Raw genomic sequence first — 20,424 nt, 5'->3', positions numbered from 1 at the left:
AATCCTTCAGAAACTCTAAGAATGAAGCATTTTTTTTGTTTTGTTTTGTTCTGTGACAATCTGAACTTGATTCATCGTCAGTCAATTTTGAGCAAGTAAATAAGATATTAACTACATTAATATAATACTGACTAACGAAAATAAAAGGATGCATACAACCTTTGTATTAGGTAGGCTTTTATTATAAATTGTACATGTGTGTGCTGTACATTATGTTATTGGAGCAACACAGGGTTTGAAGAGCAGCACGAGGTTGTGTAGATCTTTGTCCTCTAGTTTCAGCTCGCTCATGAGAGAGGAGATGTACTCCAACGAAGACGGACTTGCCAGCGACTCTCTCAGCAATGGTGACACTTCTGTTAACCTGAGCAAACAAACAGCGTTTAGCACCAGGCATGTAAACAGAATCAAACTGAAGTTAGTGAGAATAAAAGATTATCTCTCTAGAGTACTTTAAACGCACATTAACACCTGCATTTATGCCACTTTCATGGAGTCATCCATCCCTAGCTCTCTCTCGAAGAGGAAAGGGGTTATTGCAACAGCTCGGATTCAACCTGTTCTACAGTTTCTGGAGCTTTATCTATTATTGAACTGCTCTGAACAAAAGCCCACAGGCCGGCGGCACACCTGACATAAGGCACAGAGTAATTTGGAAGAGGCTTCCAAATTATTCATGAAGGGAAAATAACAGGTCCTCTGCTGATAAACAGATTGAAAGCCTTAAATGGGTTCTGAACGTAATGAAGATGAGCAGTCAAAAAACACAGTCTGAAACACACTGATTAGTGAATATAAAGTTATAAAACATGCAACATGTTTAAAAAAAAAAAGCTTTCCCATCGATAAAGAAATAGTTTGTGTGCTGAAGATTACCATATTTTTCGCAACTTCTCTGGGCAAAATCTAAATATTTATTTCATGCATTATCAATGGATAATTGAATCTAATGTAGTCTAATTAATTGTTAATCATTGATCAATTTAATCCTGTATACTTGCATGACTGAAATAGCGGTCCGAGATGCATTTGAAAGATGGCCGCCAAGGGAAATGACTTGCAGGGTTTAATTCAGTTACTTGTCATTTCTGTGTAATTGTGAAATAACTAGCAATTTCGGAGTGAAAACTGTTTCTACACCAAACTGAAGTTATTATAAAACATACACTCACCTAAAGGATTATTAGGAACACCTGTTCAATTTCTCATTAATGCAATTATCTAATCAACCAATCACATGGCAGTTGCTTCAATGCATTTAGGGGTGTGGTCCTGGTCAAGACAATCTCCTGAACTACAAACTGAATGTCAGAATGGGAAAGAAAGGTGATTTAAGCAATTTTGAGCATGGCATGGTTGTTGGTGCCAGACGGGCCGGTCTGAGTATTTCACAATCTGCTCAGTTACTGGGATTTTCACGCACAACCATTTCTAGGGTTTACAAAGAATGGTGTGAAAAGGGAAAAACATCCAGTATGTGGCAGTCCTGTGGGCGAAAATGCCTTGTTGATGCTAGAGGTCAGAGGAGAATGGGCCGACTGATTCAAGCTGATAGAAGAGCAACTTTGACTGAAATAACCACTCGTTACAACCGAGGTATGCAGCAAAGCATTTGTGAAGCCACAACACGCACAACCTTGAGGCGGATGGGCTACAACAGCAGAAGACCCCACCGGGTACCACTCATCTCCACTACAAATAGGAAAAAGAGGCTACAATTTGCACGAGCTCACCAAAATTGGACAGTTGAAGACTGGAAAAATGTTGCCTGGTCTGATGAGTCTCGATTTCTGTTGAGACATTCAGATGGTAGAGTCAGAATTTGGCGTAAACAGAATGACAACATGGATCCATCATGCCTTGTTACCACTGTGCAGGCTGGTGGTGGTGGTGTAATGGTGTGGGGGATGTTTTCTTAGCACACTTTAGGCCCCTTAGTGCCAATTGGGCATTGTTTAAATGCTACGGCCTACCTGAGCATTGTTTCTGACCATGTCCATCCCTTTAAGACCATCATGTACCCATCCTCTGATGGCTACTTCCAGCAGGATAATGCACCATGTCACAAAGCTCGAATCATTTCAAATTGGTTTCTTGAACATGACAATGAGTTCACTGTACTAAAATGGCCCCCAAAGTCACCAGATCTCAACCCAATAGAGCATCTTTGGGATGTGGTGGAACGGGAGCTTCGTGCCCTGGATGTGCATCCCACAAATCTCCATCAACTGCAAGATGCTATCCTATCAATATGGGCCAACATTTCTAAAGAATGCTTTCAGCACCTTGTTGAATCAATGCCACGTAGAATTAAGGCAGTTCTGAAGGCGAAAGGGGGTCAAACACAGTATTAGTATGGTGTTCCTAATAATCCTTTAGGTGAGTGTATATAGGCCTAAATTTATTAATATTGGGTTAAGAAATCCTCCAGGCAGTCAATAATAAATCAGAGCCGTGTCTTTAGGACAGATCTTTAAATGGGGAGTGGTTTAAGTGGCTCTTCAGGTGGAATGTTTCTCATGCTGTTCCCGCAGCATCACGGATCCACGGCAATCAGGCCGTGATAAGAGACGGGCTCGTGTTGACACAGACAGGGAGCAGCACGGAACTCTCCTCAGAGTTAGTGGCTCTGAGGAAAGCCATACACACCACCTGCTACTGTACAAACATCACACTCACACTGACACCAAAAACTGGGCCCGTATTCATAAAAATCTTGATGCAAAGAGTAGCTCCTAGTGACAAAATTCTAAGAAAATTCTTAGAAATGTGGGCGTTTACTCTTAAAAGTCATTCAGAAAGCATTTTAACCCTTACAAGAGGTCTTGATAGGAGTACGGACGAGGACTTTTAAGAGGCTTAAGAGTTTCTTTAGCAAAGGAGAAAATGGCAGAAAGACGAAGAAGGAGAAGAAATGTGTTGCAGACAATGGATGACAGTGAGTTAATAAGATGTTATAGATTAGATCGTGCTGGGATCATGTTTGTGACTGATCTTATTAGAGACACGCTAACATCTCCGAAACAGCGCAGAAATGAAAGTAATCACTACATTAAGATATTTGGCAACTGGGAAAATGCAACAATGCAGCAGTGATGATTTGGGTGTGTCACAACCTTCTGTAAGCAGATTGATCACAAAAACAATTACAGCACTTTCAGAACCTCTTACTGTGTCGCAGTTCATTTAGTTTCCACTGGACATTCCCACCTTGCAGGCTCAAAAAACTGCATTTATGAACATAGCAGGCTTTCCTGGTGCTCACAATCAGGGGGAATGAACCGTTAATAATTTATTATTAACCGCTATAAGCTCCCATGTCTGCTTCTTGCCCCGTGCTGTGACACCCGGCCCCAATTTTCCTTTAAAGGTATAGCGGAGGATTTTCTTTTTCCGGGTGGATCATCAAGACTATTGGTCCTCCTAAGTGTCAATCATTCTGGTGATATGTTTACGTAAGGCCGTCGTACGTGCTCGTGCACACGATTCACACGATGGCGTGCGCTCAAAACACAGGTTGGGCTTCCCACTGATGCCTCAGTCGCGAAGTTTCTTGACAGGTAAAGTTTGGCATGCTATTTGGAGAAATCCATTTAAAATCACTGCTAGTAAAAGTTAATGTAAGCGATGATTAGCTCGTGCATGCTCTCTCGTGCACACGTTTAATAGGTGTTTCCTCTCGGGAGCAGGTAGAGTGTTGCGCATGTGCATTTTTTCAAAAAGTGGAGAGGGCGGTTCTTTTCTAAAATTCGGGAAAATCCTCCGCTATACCTTTAACTGGGCTAACAGTAAACACTGTTCCTCTGTCCACTCGGGCTTTCTCGTCCTTCTTGTTTTTGATTCCATGTTTGCTACATTAAAACCAACATTCAAACCACCACTTAAATAGACATGCCAGCAATCAGTGTAATTGGAAAGAGTGGAACACTTTTTATCATTCTAAGCCAATCAAATACCTTATAGGAAATTAACAGCATGGTAAATAAAAAAATACATACATACACATATATATATATATATAAAATGTGTGTGAGTAGACCCTATACTTAAAATCGCTCTTTTTTTTTTCTTCTTCTTCTTCCTGGACAACCAACCAATCACAGTCTTCAAAAGATTGTGTCATACGTAGCAAGGGGGTCAGCCCCGTCTCCTCACTAAGATTAAAGATTTTGTCTTTTCCTTACTCAGAGTTGGCCTCAGATCAGTCCTGAATCGCTCTTAAGCTAAGACTCCTACCTGGAAGGTTTTAAGCTAAATTAGGAGTTTTCTGAGAGGATTGTTAGCAACTTTAAAAATATGGGCCCTGATATTTTGAGACTTTTTGACCTTGACACAGTCATGAGTGACTGCAGGGATCCTCTCTATGATATTTTGATTTCCACTGAGTTTTATTTTTCTGTCTGTATGTTAGTCACATCATATGACAAGGATTTAGCATACAAACATTTGAAATCAACTAAGCATCAACTAAGATTAATAAAAACTTTAGAAATATTTTTCATTGTTAGTTTATGTTAACCAATATAGTTAACTAATGTTAACACATGTAATGGTCCTACATGTGCACATGTTTTACATTTTACTTACATATTTAAAAATACCTGTATGCAAAAGCAACATTCTTTTTTAATACAAGTAGTTAAAGACACCTAATATAAAGTGTGACCGATGTAAACTTATTGTAAAGTCTTACCACTACTTAAAATAATTTTTTTTTTTAGTTTTTTCTAGTTTTGCAACTCAAAGGAAAAGATCTCTCACAAATAGAAACTCCAGAATCAATCCTCAATAGAAGAACAAATCTTTATCAAGTAGACAAATATTAACTTGGAGCAAAAACAAATGCACACAAATCATACACGCACTCGCACGGACATAAATCACTTGCGTCTTATGACTTTACATAGTGTGTTCCCGAAGAGAAAACAATGCTCCCTGATTTCCTCAGTCCTGTTCCCGTCCGCTCTTGTTAAAGCCAGGCCCTCCAGCTGTTGATCCGTCTACCACATACTTTCACTGTCAGAGCACAGCAGGCCAGCGAGAAGCCATAAAGCCCCAATCAACAGCCATCATCAGATAAACCCACGGCATTATCTGCAGTTGCATTAATCTGAGCCTTTATATGAGCGCGGTCGTGCTGGACTCTCATGGCAAATACCAACACATGTGGCACTTTCCCATGCATGAGCAAAGCCAAGCGTTAGTAGATAATTAGCTTAAGCAATCTAAAAATCTGTTTGACATCTGAAAGATACCAAATATGTAAAGACCCGACTCTGTTTGGACGCAATCTGGACGATGGTATGATGAGCCAGAAACCACCCAGCAACTTCAGAAAATATTCAAATCTTAGTTTTAATGTATTGAATGTTTACTTAATACTTACACTGACAGAAGAACCACGGCGATTAAAGTCCATTCTGGGCTTTTGTGAATGATATTTGTGTTTGTAAACCTGGAACAAAAGGACAACGTTAGCAAAAGTGCACTTAAATGCCATCCAATTTTGAATGCGCATTGATGTCAGTTATAACGACATGTTAAAGTCAATTAAAGTCAAACTGTTTTAATGGGTGTCATGGTTTTGAAGCTGCTCAGATTTAGTGGCCCTCAACAGGAGAGACATAATTCCTGGAAGCAGGTTCAATCCAAGGGTCAAGTGACCCTTCAGAGGCATGCTAAATCATCTTCATAGTGTGACACACTACTTCCTGTTGACAACACCTCCATGGCCAATCACAATTTATGGGCCGTGAAACTCAAAATGTCATGACTCCGGTCAAAAAGGTCTACCGAGTGTCTGATAGACAGACATAAACACTGATTTGACCCTGTTGTACGCAATTTGTCTCTTATGCTCCATTTATTTGAACAAAAATACACTAAAAACAGTAATATTGTGCAATTTAAAATCATTTTCTATTTTAATATATTTTAAAATGTAATTTATTCCTGATGCAAAGTCTTCAGTGTCACATGATCCTTCAGAAATCATTCTAATATGATCTGATTTGATGCTCAATAAATAATTTTGACCATAAAAGAGTTATTAGAAATATTTTGCAACATTATAAAACTGTTACATCAATTTAATGTACGGAAGCCCTGAACCACATGGTGAAAAAAGTTATTTCAAGATATTAAGTTGTTATTCCAACATAATATCTCGTTATTTTGACACAATAACTCATTATTTCGACATAATATCCTGTTATTTTGACATAATATATTGTTATTTCGACATTATCTCATTATTTCGACATAAGGGGACATTGTAATATGCATTAAGCCACATTTTGCGTCCACATATTGGTTTTCTGAGGGAGGAAAATGCTTAATGTGAAATTAAACGTGTTGCGTTCATATTCTGGGCTCATCGAATTTTTTGTAGTATGCTTTATTATGATTTTTATCATAATGATTAATAAATGCATGCACAGTTATCTGTGAACTTGATAAATGTTGCAGATATGTTTTACTATCCACAAACAAAACGAAATGAGACCAGAAAAAAATCTGATGAGCCCAGAATATAAACTCAACGCGTTTAATTGCACGTTAAGCATTGCCGAATACACTCAAATGAGATTGACTCAGAAAAGACGTCAATAAATGCACGCGTCACCTGTACATCTTCTTTGTTGAATGCGCAAATTATGATCACTAATACAAAATAAAACATTTTATTCACAAAAATGCTTTTTGAATGAAAAATGCAAAAAAAAAAATTGCTGCACATTTGTTGAATTCTGAATTTTGCACACATAAGTTGAAAGCAATGTGTTTGTGGATAGTAAAACATATCTGCAACATTTATCAAGTTCACGGATAATTGTGCATGCATTTATTAATCATTATGACACTAAAATCATAATAAAATATACTACAAATAAAATCAGATGAGTCCAGAATATGTATAATTTCACGTTAAGCATTTTCCTCCCATAGAAAACCATTACAAGAACGCTAAATGTGGCTTAATGCATATTAGAATGTCCCCTTATTATGTCAAAATAACGACTTAATATCTCGAAATAACGAGATAAGTTTTCTATTTTTTTTTTTCACCATGCGGTTCAGGGCTTCCGTATTAATGCGTCCTTCATGAATTCGTACAGACAGTCTATCTGCTTGTTTGAAAACACATACAAAGTCTTCACTCTTCATCTAGTGTGCGATGCGACTTACCTGAATGTCCTGACAAGATTATTTATGTTATTGATGACATCACTTATTGTTAGACACAGGGGTCCCACAACATCTCTCAAGCTTTGGGAAGACACAAGAAGACAAGGTGTGTTTGACAGAAATGCAGGTCACCATTTATACCGATTACAAGCAGGTCAAATACATTATTAGGGCGACCAAATCAGCGAACACAGTTGTGTCAAAAGCTGCTGGAATGCTGAACACTGACCTCCGGCTGAGTTTCTCCACAACAATGCGTTTCTGAATCAGATGCTGTGCATGAGAATCAACCAAAGGCAGAGGAGGGTCCTTGTCCTTCCCATTGTCCTGGAGGCCCATAAGAAAAGGATTGCATGTCAATCAAGAATGCAACATGCAGAAATGAATGAGAGATGCTGCCAGGTGTCAGGAAGATTATGCTAGAATTAAGCACCCACAACAGGACAGTCAGAGTAACTGCAGTTCAGAGTTCAGAACGAGAGGCCATTCATGGATGCTTTAAGTATGACAAAAGTATTAATGCCATTGCTTTAGATATAAAATATGAAATCAAGTGGCATTTTAAAAGAAGAACACATAAATAAGATATGATGGAACTAGCTGAAATATGTTTAAGTTGAAGCATGAAATGTACTAACTGAATTAAACCTTAAAAAATATTTATTTTTTTTAAAACAAAAACTAATAAAAATAACAAAAGCACATAAATTACTAAAATTAAAACTTAGCCATTATATTGTATGTGCAAGTATGAGTCTAGAAGGGTAGCTTAAAAGAAAATTTGAAAGGCAAATCATTCAGTTCTCACCTGTGTATCTTCAGTCTCTTTGACTGCATCCGTCTTAAGCTCTTCAGGCAGAACGCACACTCCTTCATAAAACTCCCTCACTTTCAGCTCCAGCGACGCAGTCTCTTTCCACAGCGTCTCAATATCAGGAGCAGGAGCTCTGGGTGTGAAAGAACTTCCACTGTCCTGTCTCAAGCCCACCTCCACCTCAGCCTCATCCAGGTCATCTTCATCCAGTTCCTCAACCTCCTGTGCTGTAGACTCTGTTCCTGAAACATATTCAGGCCCATAAAGAAACTTCATAGTGTCCTCAGTTCTCCACTCCGTAAAGGTTTGTCGTAGACGCTCTAGCAGGCACAGATTGATGGCTGTGGGGGTTGTTTTAGCTCTGTTATGATCCTTCAACAATCCTTTGAGGCCTGCAGCTCCTCTCTTACTCATGCCCACCTGAGTGATGTTCAGAGCACCAGCGCCAGGGAGGGAGTTTACAATCTCAGGCTGTGAAGGGAGGTTAGTTTCCTCCTGGGTTGCAGCATCCTTCAGACTACACTGATTCAAAAGCTCCAGAGTGCCTTTAATATCAGATTCTGCAGATGTGGTTTTATCCAGTTTAGGTACACAGTCGGTTGGGTCTTTCTGTGGTTGAGGAGTTTGTGAAGATCCACTTTCATCATTATTTTCGATTTGTGAAGGTTCAGGATGCGCATATTGCTTAATTTCAGCAGTGGACTCATCCTCACTCGCTCCATCCCTCTTTGGCAGCTTTCCCCAGTGAACCCGTGCTTGTTTACTCTGTCTGGACACCACACTGGAGACAAAGTCTTGCTCAATGTCGCTGTTGTCACTCTGGCTGAAGGGAGGAGAGTCTTTGTAAGACTCAGGAATGTCTGTGACGGGATTCTCAATGTCGGCTTTTTTTAAGGGCTTGTCTACCAACTTTATCTCCTGTCCTGAGCTGCCTCTGTGCACAGGTGAGAGTAAACTTCCAGTCAATTTATACAACTATAAACTACTCATTCAGAAAGTTATTCCACTGCAAAACATCTACTAAACAATGGCATTTCTCTAAGACAAACAGCATGCGCATACCCGTCTCCTTCTTTCATCAGCTTAACCTCAGGAGGCCTTTTATGGAAAAGAAAAGAACATTGTTACATTATTTAAAAAACTATTAAAAGTACAGTTTCATTAAAATTATTATTGTTAAATAAACTACCGTTCAAAAGTTTGGGTATGACTTTTTAAATTAGAAGAGAGAAATATATTTATTCAGCAAGGACATATCATACTTATTTAAAATCATAATAATCTTTCACAATATTACTATTTTTCCTGTATTTTTAATCAAACAAATGCAGCCTTGACGAGCATAAGAGACTTCTTTCAAAAACTTAAATTCTTTCAGACCCCAAACTTTTGAATCGCCATAATAGGTTAAAAATGTAATATATAAAACAAAATAAATGATATCCTTTTTTATAACTGTATGATAAAGAATTCAGTTTTATGATTAAAATATTTGAATTACATGATTAAACACTTTGATTTTAATAATAAATTAAATATTTACTTGATTATAATGAACTGGATTGACATATATACTACCTCTCATCCTTTCTGAGCCAAAGTGGAGTTGTTGATATCTGGAACTCGAAACATTTGGAGGCTTTGTAGCAGAAATTACAACAAAAGCACTGAAAAATAAAGAACAAACAACAGAAAATTATGAAGAACTGGTCTGCTTAATCTCTAAATACATTTCAGGAGAGCGATGGAAAAAAATCATACCTTGCGCTCTGTAATATCATAGACTTTATTAGTTTTGGTGGATATTTTAAACTGTTGAGCGGGCACCTGAAATAAATAAACTCTTATTAACAGAAAGAAACAACACAATTTTGTCAAATAAAAAATAACTTGTGTAATTCCAAGAAGGGTTCTTACATTGGTTAGTTTATTTGGACACACAGGGTATCCACACAGTTTGGCAATGGACCGCTCTTCCACTGTGTCTTTGTAATTGGTAGAAGTGATGTACCATGCCTGAAGCAGAAGATGACAGGACATTCTTTTTGGAGCACAACTCACAACTATTTAATTCTCCAGCTAAACTGTATAAAGAGGCTAAACATGTAAGTTACACAGTCGATGAGGAACTGCTCTGTCACGCTGTCCTCTTCCACCAAGCGCTCGACCACATGCAGGGCTCTGCGCTCCAACTCCAGCTTCTGTCTGAGCGCATCTTTAATGGCTTCCCTCCTGCAAACAACACACTTTATATAACTCACGTCATTTTAATAGTTACTTAATATTGGTATTCAAAAATAGGGGTCAATATTCTAAACATATCACGATACTGAACTCACTATATGATGTTATTGCGATACTCCAAGACATATGGTAAAAGGTTTACAAAAAATATATATACTGTTGATTAAAATGCTAAATTTGGTATTACATTGGGGGTGTAAATGAATAGGATTGGACTTGGTGCTGGTAACCCAATGCACAGGACAATAGTGACACTATTTGATTATTTTTCGAATGTGCTTGGACTCTGTCGCTAACTAGATTTATTTAAAATAATGTTTTTTTACTGGTAATATAAGACATTTGGCATTATCAGGACCCACAAATATACCCCATTGCATTATTATACATTATTGTAGTTTAATACAGTACTGACACTAAAACTCTGTGAACTGTGAATTTTGTCTCTCACAGTAATTTTAATTTTGGGCGAACTATACACAAAACAAATAGTCACAGTCCACGATACATATTGTTGGATTTTTGTATTGCGATATATTGTGACACGACATATTGTTACACTCCTAGTCAAAAACATAGTTCAACTAAAGTAAACAAACACAAAAGCACCTTCTCGCCTCACGCGCTGCTGAAATCGCTTCGGCTCCCTTTCCACCTGAAATTCAAATGAAGCGGACAAATTAAGGTTTAAAAATAAAAACTTTGAGGGCAAATCCCATGTAGCTCCATATATCCACTAACCTTTCTTTTTGGATTTTGAGGAGCTACTCTTTCCTGTCACTTCACCGGCTTCCATGCTTGCTTTCCCAAAACAAAACTTTTTCCGCCTACGTCACAGACAGCACTACGGCAAGCCGCAAGTGACACGCTTTATTCCGCTTTCCAGTTTCCAAACATGCGGCGCTGCTTATTGAAAGTATAGCTGTAAGTGAGCGCGTATTTTCAGTTTGTATCTTTTTTTAGTAGATGTGTATCTTATAAGCAAATTAAAGCAGCAGCCGTACCTGTACAAAGCTACGCGAACGCATAATCTGATTACAGAGCTTATTTAGAGAACACCAGTCGAGATTTTAGCTATCTTGCTAATGACTACAACAATCGTTTTATATCCATACAGACTCTCTGACGAAGAGTGGGGTCTATTTATGAATATTTTCTGTTTTATATGGATATTTTCTGCTTTGTTTGCTGATGATAATAATTAGAGCTGTGTGTGACCACCAGCTGCTCTTTATAAAGCTGTCATGATTGATGACTACGTCAATGCTCTATTGTCTTTGCACCACATCATTATCATGCATAATATTAATATCATAATTAGTTTTTTCTATGCAGAAATCTTTGATGACAGAAGACGTTTCGGACCATCAAGATGGCTCTAGAACTGCTCAGTGATGTAGTCCAGAGATGTGTAAGTGTCTAGATATGTGCTACATTGTACATTGACGATGTGTCACTTACCATCGTGTATATTCACTTTTTCTTTAGCAAGCAATCAAGGATGAAAGCTACTCATCGCAGGACTATGATTTATTCCTCACCGCTGGAAGAACCTGTATAGAACAAGGCGACAGTGCTCAAGTTCTCAGCATCCTAGTCGATGAGAAGAACAAGGTGAGTTGGACGGCATCTAGTGCACTTTGTGATCCATCAATGAAGAAGGACAAATTCAGGAATGTTTTTCCTTGTTTTACTCAAGAGCATAGTGAGATGCATGGGCTGGAATCTGCTGGGACCTCTGGTACAGATGCTCCTGAAGAAGGAGGACAAAAACCTTCCCCACTGCCACGCCATCCTGTCGCATCTGCTGGAGGTTGTTAATGTCTTGTTCTTAAACCATGACCAGCTGTAAGTTTCCATGCTGCGTTCAATTGTTCATAGTGTTGTTTTGTGAAACAGGTGTGCAGTCCTAAAGAGCTGCTGGTGGGTTTGTTGGAGCAGGTGGAGGAGGCTGATTCTGCCTCCATTGCTGAGACGCTTACTCTTCTCCTCAAGCCTTTACAAACAGGTTCTTCTTCTCTTAGTCACTCAAGCGCTGAAATGTTGATGTATTGTTGACATCAGTGAACTGCTGACAGCCTAAACGTTTCTGCCACGAAAACCATCTCTGAGAAGTTTCAGATTTTAAGTTTTTAATCTACACTACTGTTCAAAATATGGGGCCAGTGCATTTTTAAATGTTTTGAAAGAAGTCTCTTATGCTCATCAAGGCTGTATTTATTTGACCAATACAGTAAAAACAGTAATATTGTGAAATATTAATCATATTTAAAATAACTAAATATATTTTAAAAAGGAATTTATTCTTGTGACGGCAAAGCTGAATTTTCAGCAGTCATTACTCATTATTGAAATAAGATATTTGATTTGATCAATTTAATGTAGATTTAATAAGATTATGCAATGCGACGATCTGCAACACGCATACACAGCATTATTTGCATAGTGCATAAACAATGTATCGAATATTTATTAAACTTTTTTTTAATTTTATAGGGGAAGGTTATATCATAATCATTGCTATTGTTTTATCCCAAAGCCTCGATTTAGCGTGTCCTTTCTGAATAAAAGTATTGAAAAAAAAACGTACGGACCCCAATCTTATGAACGGTACTGTAGGTAAACTCACTTCAACTGACTACTAAGTTGTTTTCCGACCATCCTGACTCATGCACACTGTATTCTGATGTACTCATAAGCAGAGCCGGACAGTAACGGAGTACATTTACTTGAGTACAGTACTTAAGTACAATTCTGAGGGATCTGTACTTTACTCGAGTATCATTTTTGGAGAGTACTCATGACTTTACTCAAATTTGAGAGGCAAATATTGTACTCTTTACTCCACTACATTTCTATCCATAACCGTGAGTACCCGTTACTTCTTCTAAAAAAAAAAAAAAAGGAAAAAAGAAAAATCTCGGAAACCCTCAATTTGTTGTTTCCCTCTCAAACGTGATTGGATTGCGCAGGCGCCACTGATTGGGACAGCCTATCAGCAATCACCTTCAGCTTTCCGCCAAAGTCAACTCCATGGTCAGATTTAAATAAGAGACGAAACCATGGACGAAATAATGGATGAAGACGCAGCAGGTCCATCCCGGGAATGTGCCAACCCGTGGCCCCACCTCGCCAGACTATTTCAGTTTTCTGAACAAGCTAATGATAGTTTTCGCTTCAAGTGTTTGCTGTGTTTACCAATGTAAGCACTGTGGCAGTAGTAATGCAATATTTAGAAAATGTACTCTTGTACTCTTGATACTCAAGTACTTTTAAAAACAAGTACTTCAGTACTTTTACTTAAGTAGACATCTGACTGTAGTACTTTTACTTGTACTTGAGTACAATTTAGCAAGGGGTATCTGTACTTTTACTCAAGTAATGAAGCTGTGTACTCTGTCCGCCTCTGCTCATAAGACTCTTCCATGTGAGTCTGATTGTGTTCTGAATGGATCCTAAATGAACCAGATCCTCTTTTTGCCCCTGATATGTCCTGAACCCGTCAGTGCTGCTGAGGCTGGGCACGAAGAAGGCCTCGTCTGTGGGCATGGCTCTCTCCACGCTGCTCGGCCAGGTGGCCAGACTGCCGGTGCCCGTCACCAAAGAGCAGGAGGAGGATGATGTTTTCGGCTTGTGCTGCTGCTGCACTGCTCTTCTGCAGTTTGTGAAGCCCTTTGTTGAAGAGATCAAGGAGATCATCAAGGACAACAACAGAATATCCAAGGACAATGAGCTCAGAGTGGAACTGCTCAAGTTGTAGGTTTTATAAGTGTAGCTTATTATTTTTACCCCAAATTAAGGATACATCGACATGATTTCAGTTATCGGTACTGGTCAGCATTGGATATTTAATTGCTCATACTCATTTCCTCGATTTTTACATTTAGATTACCTTTGCCGCTTTCTGGATTCTAAAGGCCCGTTCACACCAAGGACGATAACTATAAAGATAACGATAAAGATATAATTCTAAAAATCGTTCTCCATATTAAAGAATAACAGAATTCACACCACAACTATAACGATAAAGATATGAGGAACGATATCGTTGGGATCACTTTCAGAACGATTTTTTTCCAGCTGTCGAACGATAAAACACTGACAGCCAATCAGAATCCACTCTAATTTAAAGGTCTCGCGCATTTAAAATGGATCTGGATCATCCGGGCGCGCGCGTGCTTAGAATAAAAAGACCGTTATTGGTCGTTGGTGTGGACGCATATATAGTTATCTTTATCATTATCTTTATAGTTATCGTGCTTGGTGTGAACGGGCCTTAACACTTGATTAGTTCATCCTTAAAAACACTAATAATGTAATATAACTCTGTTAAATAAATGAAATCTTTAGCAAAATCTCAACGTTAGAGTTATAATAGTGTGATACGCAGATTTATTTAAAACAATTGATTTTTTTTTTAGGGTTTTAGTTCATACATTTTTAGACAATATAAGAAATTGTTTTAATATGGGCAATTTATGTATTATATTTTTTTCTTCAGCTGTATGAAGAGTTTAAGTGAGCCTCTGCTAGAGGTGCAGTTGAAAGATCCAGACACACTCCAGAAATCCCCTCTGAGAGACTTTGCTACTGAGATACTGGTATAATATTGCATGAACTTTCTCAATTATTGCATTCCTTTATTGCAAGTGTTTTGCAATAAAACTTACACTGTCATTCAAACGTTTGGGGTCAGTAAGAAATGTATTCTTTTTTAAATTGAAAGTAACAGTAAAGACATATAATGTTACAAAAAAAAAAGTATCACGGTTCCCACAAAAATATCAAGCAGTTTTCATAATTTGATTATAATAAGAAATATTTCTTGAGCATCAATTCATCATATTAGGATGATTTCTGAAAGATCATGTGACACTGAAGACTGGAGTAATGATGCTGAAAACATCACAGGAGTTAATTTAATTTGAACATATATTCAAATAGAAAACAGTTATTTTAAATTGTAAAAATATTTCACAATATTACTGCTTTTACTGTATTCTTAATCAAGTAAATGCAGCCTCAGTGAGCTTAAGTGACTCAATCTTACTGAAATCAAACTTTTGAATGATAGTCTAATAAAAATGCATCAAATAGCATAATATTAAATCTAGAGGCATCTGCTAATGTATTTCAAAACCACTGCCTTGATATACCTTTTCATACTTAATCTGCATTATGTTCCATGTTTACAGATCATTTTGTCAAATATTGGGGAGTCACTCCCTGATTTGTTGAGTCGTAATGTGCTGAAGAGAAGGGAGGTCCCAGGCTTTCTGGAAGAGGAGGTCAGATACCCGAAGGAGTCGCTGGCCTGCATGTGCCACCTGCTCTTTGTGAATCATATAGCTGTGGACATCTTTCCAGCGGTTCTCAGGTGAAGACAGAAGCTGCTGACCGTGATTTACCCACAGATAAACCCTCATGTCAATTTGTGCTGACATTTGTTTGCATGTTTCTTTTTTCAGTTCGGTTTTTGTTCTTCAGTGCAACATGGAATATATCGAGCTGCTGTTAAGCAGGTACTTATGAAGTTATGACTGTGAATCTGAATATTTGTATGAGAGTCTTCTGACACACAGGATTTCACTCTACTGTTTTGATCTCCATTTATAGAACTGAAGGATCCCGTCTGCAGAAAGGATTGGTAAGCGTGTTCATCACAACATTAAACCAGACCACATTGTATTAATATTATTTAACAACATGTACTTACTATTGGGTTAGGAATAGGATTTGAATTTGACTTTTTGAAATTGAAGTCCTGGAAATCCCTTGAAAACAGCCATATTTATGAAATATGAGTTATTGACAGACAATATATGTGAAATTAGTGTTTAATTTTATTGATAAAATGATCTTTTCACTCAAAATGAACACTGCAGCCCGTCTGATATAGATATAGAGCCATTTCGCATGGCTATGAGCATGATATTGCTCATATAAATATCCAAGTATATGATACAGCTTTCATTCTTCAGGTCGATCATATATTCATGAGGGGAAAAAATCAGTTTGAATAAAGGATATCTTTGTCATAGTATCCTTTCAAAGGTTAAAGTTTCCACAGTCATTGCGCTGCACTTGAATTGTACCATTTTGTTTTCTTAGTTTATTTTATACTTTTTAGAAGTTGAAAGATGATAAAGATATTGTTTGATAAGTGAGATCTCTATTGTCCTTGTAAACCAAAAAAGTAGTGCTTGAAAAGTTCTTGAAAGTCCTGGAATTACATTTTACAGTATCTGTATGAACCCTGGTAAGTACATGTGACACATGTAACAAGGACACTTTAAAATAAAGTGTTACCACCTATTTTAATATTCCTTGAATTCTTTCATCATAGGAACTGTATGAAAAAAGTCTTGTCAGAATTGAAGATAACAGTCTACCAGTAGATATTTTGGAGCTGAAGACATTTTTCAGTGTTCCACAGGTACAAATATTATAACTAATTATGCTGTAACAATAGTTTTGCGTGTGATTTAGGTGAGGTCTTGTTCTAAGACTTTTTGTTTTCTGTCTAGAATTTGGTTAAAGTTATGACGTTGTGTCCAGACCAGACTTTGGTAAGTGAGATGACCTGTTGTTTATATGTTAGTGTTGTATAATATGTGTTATCATTGTTCATTTTGATTTGTGTTCACCACAGAGAACTAAAGGCCTTAAAGTGTTTCAGCTGAGTATTGACAAATTCAGCACAGAGGCCAAATACAAGTTCTTCAGGTAAAACATATTTTGCTGGTTAACTATAGCATGATATTAGACATAAACATCTGAAATCACTACACAATAGTGTGTGAAATTGAGAAATAATTCACAGATTAATCAATTCTCAAAATCATCAGCAGTTGCCGCCCTAATAGCAACTTTATATTAAGTTTATATCTCACATTTCCACGTTAAATGTCACAATGTGCTTAATTGTAATTCATTTAGCAGATGCTTTTATCCAAATGATGAACACAACAAGCGATTCCTCTTAAAGAGGCTATAAACACAGAAATGCTAGTAATACATTTTCCTATTTTAGTCTTTATCTGGCATACACTGAGATATCTGAGGTGGAAACGGGTTCCATTGAAACAACAAAACATGTAGACAGCTTAGCTGGTGATATGAGTGTTATTAGACACTTTCATTTATGGCGTTCCTCCATTTTAGAGGCATGTTGAAAACAAGTCAACACGCGGGGGTGGAGGGATACATTATCAAGAATATCAAGAATCAGATTGACTTTTCCCTCAAGGTAAGATAAGTCATGATATCATGTCATTTGGTTCCATTTATTTTTTATTGCACCTCCATTTTTTTCTTTTCTTTAGCCATGTAATGGTAATGAGTGGTTCCTGGGTAAACATCTGCTGCCTCTGCTGCGGCTAGTGCTGTGTCTTCCGCATGGACCGGAAACAGACCTGCTGCAGAACTTAGACAGGTGAGAGCTCGGCCTCACTGCCACAACGCTTGCTTCAGTCACAGTCGTTTGACTTGACCAAACTGCTGTTCATATCATACAGGATCATGGAATCACTGAACCTCCTGAGATACATGCTCATCCGAGATAAAGAATGGGAGAATGAGGTAAGGGTGAACCATCTTCGCTTAAATTGAGGTAAAAAGATAAAACAAGCCTTAAAATAAGCTAAACCAACTAAACACTGACATTTGTATTTCTCAGTTTTATTCGTTCCCTCGACAACTGTAATTTTTTTTGTTTCACGCGGTCTTGGAAAACCTGGATTAATGCGGTTCCAGGTTTAATTAATGCGGAATTTTAAAAGTGGGATTTGTAGAACTGGAAAAGTGGTGGAAATTAATAAAATCTTTAAAAGTATTGGATTTTTTTTTGTTTTTTCTTATGTCAAGCTCTAAAATATTTTGAAGAAAAAAATATTATCAATAGTGCATTTGGTACTCAAAAAAACCAAAAACTAACTATGGGTGCTATAGAAAGGGTACAAGATACAAAAATATATATGGATATTTCCTCGCGAAAATGAGAGCATGCATCCACGTCCGGGCACTTGCACATATTTTATTTATAAAAAAAATATTTTAATATATTATTATTATTATTTAAATTATTACTCATTTTTTCATAGATGCAAGTTACTGGATGCTCTCTAAAATATTTTATTGGGTTGAAATTGCTGAGCATTGTTATTTTCTTATCACTGAGATTTTAGTTTTTATTATTTATTTATTTTTTTAATTTATATTATTTATTTATCTTTTAGGATAAATAATATATAAATAATAATGTTTTAGGAGTTTTGTTGTTTGTTTTTGTCATTTAATTAGATGTTTATTATGTCTTTATAGTTAAAATATAGTTTTAGTTTTTGCTATTTTAGTAAATCAGGTTAAATGAAAATGAGAAACGTTGGCAACTAGCTGAAATAAAGTTTTTTATATTTTATTATTATTATTATTTCAGTTAAAGTAATGATTTTTTAAAAATGGTTTTACTTAACTGCAATAACCCTGTTGCTATTTGTTTGTTTATAAAATTTAAATTAATTGGTAATGGAAAAAAAAATAGTAATTAGTAAATAGAAATATGATAAGAAAATTTAATTACTTTATTTCTAACATCAACAATAATAATTTATGATTCTTATTATTATTTTAATATATTGCCACTACTAGTTTCTGTAAATACAAAAGTAGCTTTTGTCTTTACTGTCTTTTTCAATGGGGGACCCACTGCTCTACATCCATAACAGACTCCCACATTATATATATATATATATATATATATATATATATATATATATATATATATATATATATATATATATATATATATATATATATAATTATTATTATTATTTATTTTTTATCTGTTTAGACAGGAATTTGGACGGAGCTTTATAAGATTGAGGACAACTACCTGAAGCCAATGCGGACCGGTCTGAACATGTCCAAAGCGCATTATGAGGCAGAACTGAAGAGCATGAAAGCGAATAAGATCACTTCTAAAGGTGCAATACTCATTCATAATCCCGAACTTAACATATTTATGCTGTGAATGTAGCTTGTCACTTGAATTCTCTGTAGTGAGGCTGCTAACCCTTTTTTGTTGCGTTCGACAGACTCTCAAGCATCAGTCTGCACATTAACCGTGGACAATGAGAAGCTGCCCAACATGACACCAGAAATGCAGATTCAGGTATATTATTTTGTGCACAAGTCCATATGGGTGCTCAATACAGTGGACACAGCTAACAGTGTTTGCATGCCGCTTCTGCAGGTTCTGCAGTCAGCCCTCTTCACATTTGACCTGATAGAGAGCGTCTTGGCAAGAATCGAGGAGATCACCGAGGCTAAAGAAAGACCCTTGTCATGATGTGAGAGCCTGTTTGAGTCTTTTAGCATCTTCTCTTTCGGTTAATGTAGTCAAAGCACCAGAACCAGCTTCCTTTAATGATTCGACAACTAATCGGAAGTGAGACTTTATTTTGCTGTACTTTATCGTGTCTGTGTCCACTCTGGTTGTAATCACTCTTTACTCTATTATTGTAGGCTATTGTCAGGGAGAAAATATTAAATGTTATTTGCAACTTTTTAGGATGGATTTTCATTGTTTTGGCTTCTGAACTGATTGCGCACATTTGTTTGACGTCAAGATACTAATGTAAAAAAGTAATGTTAGGTCACTTATAAATGTAAATGACAATATAATAAGTTATTGGATTATTACCTGCTGACAGGCTTTGTGTGTATCGATCACTAAAACAAACACTGAACTATGCAAAAATTGCACGAATTAAGATTCTTAGACCTTTTGTACCTGCATTTTTGCATCCTTCTTGTCTGTGAAAGTTTTTCTGTGGAGGAAATATTAAGTATATATTAAATATTAATGTTCTCCTCTACATTTTGCTACATGAAATGATCCCTCAGGCTTTGAATAAATACTATTGTTTTTCAGATGTAATTTTTCTTTTTCCACATAGTCCAATTCAATAACCGTTGCACAATTTCACGGACAAATTATGATTCACCAAAAACCTGCGTACTAAAAATGTATTCTAAATGTACAAATTTAGCAACTGAAACCCCGCACTTCTGGGTTAGATTACATTTTTATTGAATAAGTTGACTTCAAGCATGTGGTCATTCAATTAGAATAGTCTAAATTACAAATATAAAAGCACTCGTATTGTGACCTTTTT

The 20,424-nt window shown here is 36.8% G+C and overlaps 2 protein-coding genes across 3 annotated transcripts; one reads left to right on the top strand and one right to left on the bottom strand.

Moving 5' to 3' along the window:
• Window positions 1-152: 152 nt before the first annotated feature.
• rpap2 (RNA polymerase II associated protein 2) lies at window positions 153-11,120 on the bottom strand. Of its 2 annotated transcripts, none has more exons than XM_079875631.1 (12): window positions 10,988-11,120; window positions 10,856-10,901; window positions 10,117-10,234; window positions 9,920-10,018; window positions 9,764-9,829; window positions 9,581-9,669; window positions 9,065-9,100; window positions 7,997-8,936; window positions 7,418-7,515; window positions 7,189-7,269; window positions 5,387-5,455; window positions 153-364 (listed from the first exon to the last, which is right to left on the bottom strand). In XM_079875631.1, exons 1-12 carry the CDS (start codon window positions 11,040-11,042, stop codon window positions 211-213), a joined length of 1,851 nt encoding a protein of 616 aa, XP_079731757.1. In that variant the 5' UTR covers window positions 11,043-11,120; the 3' UTR covers window positions 153-210. The 2 variants fall into 2 exon arrangements, with proteins under 2 accessions (XP_079731757.1, XP_079731758.1); XM_079875632.1 differs by lacking the exon at window positions 153-364 and adding an exon at window positions 4,914-5,016.
• Window positions 11,081-20,179, top strand: glmna (glomulin, FKBP associated protein a). The gene is made up of 19 exons (XM_079875633.1): window positions 11,081-11,170; window positions 11,582-11,657; window positions 11,735-11,860; window positions 11,946-12,059; window positions 12,146-12,254; window positions 13,753-14,002; window positions 14,748-14,847; window positions 15,442-15,623; window positions 15,715-15,768; window positions 15,863-15,893; window positions 16,593-16,682; window positions 16,774-16,815; window positions 16,899-16,972; window positions 17,411-17,495; window positions 17,572-17,681; window positions 17,764-17,827; window positions 19,098-19,230; window positions 19,342-19,418; window positions 19,500-20,179. The coding sequence occupies exons 2-19, from the start codon at window positions 11,619-11,621 to the stop codon at window positions 19,593-19,595; spliced, it is 1,776 nt and encodes a 591-aa protein (XP_079731759.1). The 5' UTR covers window positions 11,081-11,170; window positions 11,582-11,618; the 3' UTR covers window positions 19,596-20,179.
• The last annotated feature ends 245 nt before the right edge of the window (window positions 20,180-20,424 follow it).

The sequence above is a fragment of the Squalius cephalus genome, assembly GCF_949319135.1.
Source record: "Squalius cephalus genome assembly, chromosome: 7".
NCBI lineage: Eukaryota > Metazoa > Chordata > Actinopteri > Cypriniformes > Leuciscidae > Squalius > Squalius cephalus.
The sequence above is the reverse complement of the archived record's forward strand: the minus strand, read 5'-3'. Positions and strand labels throughout refer to the sequence as shown.

Excerpts from the sequence above, each read along its gene's own strand:
- rpap2 (XM_079875631.1), bottom strand. The coding sequence starts at position 11,042 with ATGGAAGCCGGTGAAGTGACAGGAAAGAGTAGCTCCTCAAAATCCAAA. Across the intron at positions 10,902-10,987 it reads CTCAAAATCCAAAAAGAAAG|GTGGAAAGGGAGCCGAAGCG; the intron begins GTTAGTGGATAT and ends TTTGAATTTCAG. Across the intron at positions 9,101-9,580 it reads TGGCTCAGAAAGGATGAGAG|GCCTCCTGAGGTTAAGCTGA; the intron begins GTAGTATATATG and ends TTTCCATAAAAG.
- glmna (XM_079875633.1), top strand. The coding sequence starts at position 11,619 with ATGGCTCTAGAACTGCTCAGTGATGTAGTCCAGAGATGT. Across the intron at positions 12,060-12,145 it reads TCCTGTCGCATCTGCTGGAG|GTGTGCAGTCCTAAAGAGCT; the intron begins GTTGTTAATGTC and ends TTTGTGAAACAG. Across the intron at positions 16,683-16,773 it reads CATTTTTCAGTGTTCCACAG|AATTTGGTTAAAGTTATGAC; the intron begins GTACAAATATTA and ends TTTTCTGTCTAG.